This window comes from Tupaia chinensis, unplaced genomic scaffold, assembly GCF_000334495.1.
Source record: "Tupaia chinensis unplaced genomic scaffold, TupChi_1.0 Scaffold000355_1, whole genome shotgun sequence".
NCBI classification, from domain to species: Eukaryota; Metazoa; Chordata; class Mammalia; order Scandentia; family Tupaiidae; genus Tupaia; species Tupaia belangeri.
Window position 1 is genome coordinate 14,332,907 of NW_006159850.1, and position 7,096 is coordinate 14,340,002.

General features: G+C 42.5%; 1 protein-coding gene across 1 annotated transcript in view; it reads right to left on the reverse strand.

The window, feature by feature from the left end:
- The window catches only part of HYDIN (HYDIN axonemal central pair apparatus protein), a 378,086-nt gene that overhangs the window by 51,252 nt on the left and 319,738 nt on the right, over positions 1-7,096 (reverse strand). The window contains 3 exon segments of the mRNA XM_006152662.1: positions 239-341; positions 6,103-6,292; positions 6,402-6,553. Coding sequence (XP_006152724.1) covers positions 239-341; positions 6,103-6,292; positions 6,402-6,553 — 445 coding nt within the window.

The window sequence follows — 7,096 nt, forward strand, 5'->3', positions numbered from 1 at the left end:
TAGGGCATGTGCACTTGTTGGAGAGAGACAAGAGAGAGAGACAAAGTGAGAAATCACCCTTTGAGAGGATGGCCATGCTGCAATCCCTTCTCTTCTCTGTTCTCCTCTTGGAATTGTGGGCACATATGTACATGTGCCTGGTGTGATTTCACATCACTAGGCCCAGGATTCAAACCACAGTTGACTATGTGGGATCCAGTTGTCTTAGTCTCCATGCCACCCGTTGCCCTTCACTGACCTTTTTCCTTTGGCTTGTTCTCCTCTGTGATGTAGATGTAGGAAGTACTGGGCCTTCCTTTCAGGGAGAAGACTCCCAGTTGGTCCCGCAAGTCAACATGCAGCTGGTGGAAGGAAAGCAGGGGTGGGTGTGAGGCTCATAGGCTGCTCATGGGTTTTGGATCTAGGGTGCACTGCAATGGGGGCAGAGTCCCCAAAAGTCATTGTGCTCTTGATTTTATTAGAAGAGAGACATAATACATATTAAATTTGGAAAGGATGAAAGAAAATTTAGTCAGGTTAGCCCTGAGTGAGGAACTGGGGGCCCAAGGAATACAGAAAACTGTCCGGATCCTGTAGCTAGGTAGTGTCAAAATGGGGTTGCCAATGCCTCGGTATTGACTGAGGCAGTCGTACAATATATACTAGGCAAATAAAATAGAAATAAATCATCTGGACCAGCAGATGGCATAATGGTTATGTTGCTGGACTCTCACACAGTCGACTGTGGTTCAAGTACATACACAAATGTATGTGCATGCCCAAAATCGGAGAGGGGAGTGGAGGAGAAAGGATTGCAGCATGGCCATCCCCCTGGGATGTGATTTCTCACTTTCTGTCTCTCTGGCGAGCACACATGCCCTATAGCAAAACTCTCTTAAAAAAAAAAAAAAGAAATAATGTATAAAATTTCATGAGGGCATGCATGAATATGAGTTCCTAAAAGCCCGCATTTCCTAGGTACCATGCATCAGTTGCCTAAGAGCGTCATGTTGTGCGTCCTACCAAGATAAGAGGAAAAACAAGGTGGGCATCTGACCTACTTTGAGATAAGCGGTGACTTCTGGTCCAGTGGAAAAAAGACAAGACAAAAGCCATTCATCTAATTTTAGGAGAAATCAGCAGGTATTTTCAGAAGACAGTAATGCTGGCATCACCATGTATAAGACTGAATATAAAAAATGAGGTATGGGGGGACCAGCAGGTGGTGTGGTGGTTAAGGCGCTGGACGTTCCCACATGGCTGACCACGGTTCAAGTCCTGGATGTGGTGGCTTGCTTTCTCACTTTCCTCTCTCTCTCTGGTCAAATTTAAAAATAAAAATGAATGAATGAATAAATAAATAAATAAATCTAAAAAAATCATTAATGGATATTAAAAAAAGAGGTATAAAGAAGAAAGAGAGAGATCATGAAGAATGCTTCCGAGATTAAAAAAATACATTTAGAAATAAATTAAACGAAATCATATAGTGGGATTATTTATAGAAATATTGACATGGAAATAAGGGTTTTGGAAGTTTGGTGATTTAATGTATGAATAATAACTTTAAAAATTAATAAAATAATAATAAACAAAACCAAAAAAGTATATGCATGTGTGCACAATACAGAAAGTTTTAAATAAGCTAAGAATTTATGAAACAGTAAAAAAAAGTAATAATTTTAAAGTTGTCACAAAGTACCAAGAAGAAAAAAAAATTTTTAAGAGGTAATTTTATGCTGATGGTTATCCAAGGATTAATTTATTCCATCTTAGACTATAACCAAACCCTTTCTATGTGCTTAGTACAATGTATTGTTCATAGCAGGCACTCAATAAATAACAGTTGACTATTGAAAAAAAAAAAGAAATATTGACATATGGGCCAGCAGGTGGGGTGGAGGTTAAGGTGCTGGATCCTACATGGCCCACTGCATAGTTCAAGTCCCAGACCAGTGGCTTGAGAATCATGCTGAGTGCATGTACATGCGTGTCCAAAATCCCGAGAGGAGAATGAAGGAGAAGGGATTGTGATGTAGCCATCCCCCCACCCTTGCTCTTGGTGTGTGTGTGTGTGTGTGCGTGTATGTGTTTGTGTGATTTCTTACTCCTCTCCCCCTTAGAAAAATAAACATTGACATAAAAGAAGATCTAGGCCCAACTGCAATGGTGTAAGCTACAGGGCATGACTGTATGAGTTTAGTGTCACTTGGGAAGCCAGAGTTTGAGTTCTGGACCAAACTAATGAGGCCAGGCATGGTGGTGCACCCCTGGAATCCTCACTAGCAGGCACGTTAGGGCAGAGTATTGTGAGGACATTTACATATATACACACATATAAAGTTAAAAGCATCACAGAGCTAAGATGATGATGAAAGGTAACCAGATCAAGATCTTTAGCTTAACTTTCTGGGCTGGCATCTGCCAACTTGGAAGAGGTAGATGGGAGGTTTTATCTGTCCTTTTGATGGTCTCTTGCTCCTAAGAGGGCAAAAATCCAAGGCCTTTGAAAGTTGGGAGAATTTTATATCCTTTGGGTTAGGATCCCAAAGGCTTGCACATATGATGAAAGGTGGACTGGTGCTCCCCAAGGATAGCGATCTTACTATAAAGTCACCTGGGTAAACCAGGAAATCTCAGGCTCTAAAACTAGTTTAAGGTGATCCTGGATTTCTAGTGTACCCAAGTGCTAGCTGGAGCAAATGAGAATTGTATCTGATGAAAAATATCATCACCCTTAGTCTAATTATTTCCAAAGAACTTTCCAATACCACCAAATACATGATCAAAAAACAGCCAGGCATACTAGGAGGTAGGACGACGTGTGTGAGAATGAGCAGGAATAGAAGACAGGAGAAACAGATCTGCAGGGACCTTGAGTTTTTGAATGATCAGGTATAGACTGCAAAATGGCTATCATTATTGTGTCCAAGAAATAAAAGTTTGGCAATTTCAACGTAAAACTAGAAAATAAAAAAATTGCTTTTTGCGGATTAAAAATAAAATTTGCCAGAGGCTGCATGTGTTTGCCAAAGAAAGGGACAGGGTGGGAAAGAGTACCCTCCATGGGGAATGGTCAAGCGATAATCCTTTACCCGCCATTTCTCTCTCCTTTCAGGATTTTGTGTATGCATGCACACACTCCCAGTGTGGCTTTCAAGACACTAGGTCTATGACTTGAACTATGCAGTTGGCCATGTGGGATCCAGTTGCCACAACCACCACACCACAGTCTGGTCTGATTATGTAGATTTGAAAAACAATCTAATGGAAATTCTAGAACTGAAAACATACAATAATTTAAGAACTTAATAAAAAGGTTTAATAGGAGATTTGATAGGCAGCAGGTGGCTTGGAGGTTAAGGTGCTGGATCCCATGTGGCCAACTACAGTTTGGGTCCTGGATTTGGCAGCTTGAAAATCATGCTGGGTGCAGTTGTGTGTGTGCATGCTCAAAATCCCAAGAGGTAACTGGAGGAGAAAGGATTGTGACATGGCTGTTCGCCTGTGGGATGATTTCTCACTTTTTTTCCTCTCTGTCTCTTTCTGGTGAGTACATGTGTCCTATAGCAAAAAACAAAAAAACAAAAAAACAACAACAAAACAACAACAACAACAAAAAAACCCAAAAAGCACATTTGGATATAGCCAAAGGGAGAGTTAATGAACTAATACACTGACGACAGATCTAGAAATTATGTCAAGAATCTAGAATTCTAGATCTAGGTCTAGAATGAATCCTAGAGAAAAGCTCACAGGAAATACAACATTTAGAGACATGGAGGATATAGTGAGAAGGCCTTCCGTACAGTTAACTGGCATCCCAGAAAGAGAAATGAGAGTGAATAGAATAGAAGCAATATTTGAAGACATTTAGGAACCTTTCAAAGTTGATTTGACATCAAACTACAGCATTAAGAAGCCTGATGAATTGCAAGAAAGTTAAATTAAAAGAAATCCAACCTAGATGTGTCATAGTGAAACTGCAGCAAATGAATACAAAGTGAAATGTTAAAGGCAGTCAGAAGAGAAAAATTGCCTTAGAAGAACATTTGAGACTTACAGCTGATATCTTAGCAGTAACAATCAAAACCAGAATGCACTGGAATAATACATCTCGTTATCTGAAAGAAAGCAACTGCCAAACCAGAATTCTACAGCCAGGAAATATTACATTAAAAATGAAGGTAAGGGACCAGCATATGGTGTAGTGGTCACATTGTTGGACTCCCACGTAGTTGACTGTGGTTCGAGTCCCAGACTTGGTAGCTTAGAACTTATACCAGGTGCATGGGCATGAGTGCTCAAAATCCCTACTGGAGAATGGAGGAGAAGGGACTGTGGAGTGACTGTCCCCCATGGGGGTGATTTCTCACTTTTTGTCTCTCTCTCTCTCTCCAGCGAGCACATGTACCCTACAGCAAAAATCTCTCTCTCTAAAAAAAAAAATGAAGGCAAGAAAGAGATTTTTAAATAAAATGGGGAGTACTTGCTTCCAGTAGACCCACATTAAGAAAATTTTCTTTTCTTTTTTTTTTTTTTTTGAGAGGATTTTTGCTATAGGGACCATGTGTTCACCAGAAAGACAGAAAAAAAAAGAGAAAGTGAGAAATCACCCCCCCCCCAGGGGGGATGGCTATGCCGCAATCCCTTCTCCTCCATTCTTCTCTCAGGATCTAGGGTACGCACGCACATGTGCCTGGTGTGAGTTTAAGCCACCGGGTCTGGGACTCGAACTGCAATCAACTACATGGGAGTCCAGTGACATAGCCATTACACCAACTGCTGGTCCTGAAGAATATTTTCATCAGTAGAAAAAGAACCTCAGATGAAAAATGAAAGATGCAGGAATGAATAGCAATAAAAATGATCACTATCTGGTTAAGTCTAAATGAAACTTACTGGTGTGAACATTTAAAACAACAAGAACGAAAACAATGATAGTAATAATCATTGTTCTAGTAATAGTAGAGTTTAAAATATCCATAGAATTTGAAGCTCCCCAAAAGTCTTACAATTCTTTGTATAAAACTTACACAATTTCCTCTTGGGCTATAGAAAAAAACCTCTAAAAAAAAATAGAAAAAAAAAAGACTTACACAATCTATCACTTGGAAAAACAAAAACAAAACAACATAATTTAATCATTGAACCAAAAGTCCCCTTAAATGTTGCATCTCTCACTTCTTACAGTTTTTTAGTATTTATTCCTCATTATAACGTTGATTACACAGAAAATTGAGAAAATAAAGATGGCACGAAGACTACCCATAACCTAACCAGTCAGCTACTGTGCATCATCGCACACACCTGGCACAGCAGGTACGGGGTTCTGTGTAATCTGGTTTCCCACACGCCTTGAGGGCAAAGAACGTGCCAGAGTCCCCTCTTCACACCTCACACCTTACACACAAGTTAATGTGCAAGGACGTGCCAGAGTCCCCTCTTCACGCATTCCCTCTTGGGCTATAGAAAAAACCCTCAAAAAAAAAATAGAAAAAAAAAGACTTACACAATCTATCACTTGGAAAAACAAAAACAAAACAACATAATTTAATCATTGAACCAAAAGTCCCCTTAAATGTTGCATCTCTCACTTCTTACAGTTTTTTAGTATTTATTCCTCATTATAACGTTGATTACACAGAAAATTGAGAAAATAAAGATGGCACGAAGACTACCCATAACCTAACCAGTCAGCTACTGTGCATCATCGCACACACCTGGCACAGCAGGTACGGGGTTCTGTGTAATCTGGTTTCCCACACGCCTTGAGGGCAAAGAACGTGCCAGAGTCCCCTCTTCACACCTCACACCTTACACACAAGTTAATGTGCAAGGACGTGCCAGAGTCCCCTCTTCACGCTTCACACCTCACGCACAGGTTAATGTGCAGGGACGTGCCAGAATCCCCTCTTCACGCCTCACTCCTCACACACAGGTTGATGTGCAGGGACGTGCCAGAGTCCCCTCTTCATGTCTCACATGTTACATGCAGGCTAATGTACAAGGGCCATCGAAGGCGGCCTTACGCACTAGGGAAGGCAGAAACCCCAGTGCCAGAAGTCTCACTTTTGAATGAGTCTCTCCCTTTCTGCCCCATTATGCACCTTCAAGTATTACCTGGGCAGGGATGGTGCCGTTGTTTTTGAGTATGAGAGGCAGTTTCTCTGAATGACCAAGCAGAAGTCTCCGGAAGAGGAGCAAGGGGTTTCCGTGTTGGTTATAGAGTACTGGCCGAACAACGGTCACTCTAGGGAGGTTGCCCTCACCGACGATATCAAACACGAGGCCTCGGTTTCTGGCCAGGTTGCTGGAGGGAAGAGGAGGGTGGAGGCCTGTCAGCCTGGTATGCTGGAATGACTTCCACAGGGAGTGTGGCCTGTAGCCCTGCTGCAGGGGAGGAAGCTGGGAGCTGGTACCTGGGCAAGCCATCCAAGGTAGCTTCAAAGATACACTGGTAGGTCTGCATGGTCTGCGGGGTGAAGGACACCGTGGCAAAGGCATGTGAGCGACTGGCAACACACATCTTGTTGGGTTCCACTTCAAAGATGTCAACGATGCGGGCAAAGGCCTGGTGAGGGGGAGCAGGGTTCAGAGTGTTAGGTACTGTGTGTTTATGCCAGGCTTGCTGCTCACTGCTATTGTCCTGTGATGAACTCTCCCTCCTCTCAGCCCTGTGGTAGACAGGGTTCACTGCCCACATAGACATGGCCCCTGCAAGAGACAGCCTAGATACTCTGGGTCTTACCAGTGCACCATCTGGTGGGACTTGGCTAGATCCATGATCCTGATTCAAACAGATGACCCAAGCCCACCCTGTCCCCTGTGAACTAAATGAAGGTGCCCAAAGACTGTTGTTTGCTAACGTGGAGTTGTGGTGGAAGCCAGTGGAACCACATGCATGGTGAGGAAGCTAGGCTATAGGACTGACCAACAGAAACACCCTGAATGAGAGAGACGTGTGGCCTCTGAAAGGTAGGAGGAGTATGATCCCACACCTTGAAGTCAGTTTCATGTCCAGCGGGCCCTGCGGTAGGGACTTGTTATTCACCTTGGATGTGGAGAAAGCTTGGCCTTAGACCTAGCCCTAAATTTCTAGTTTCTGGGACCTAGG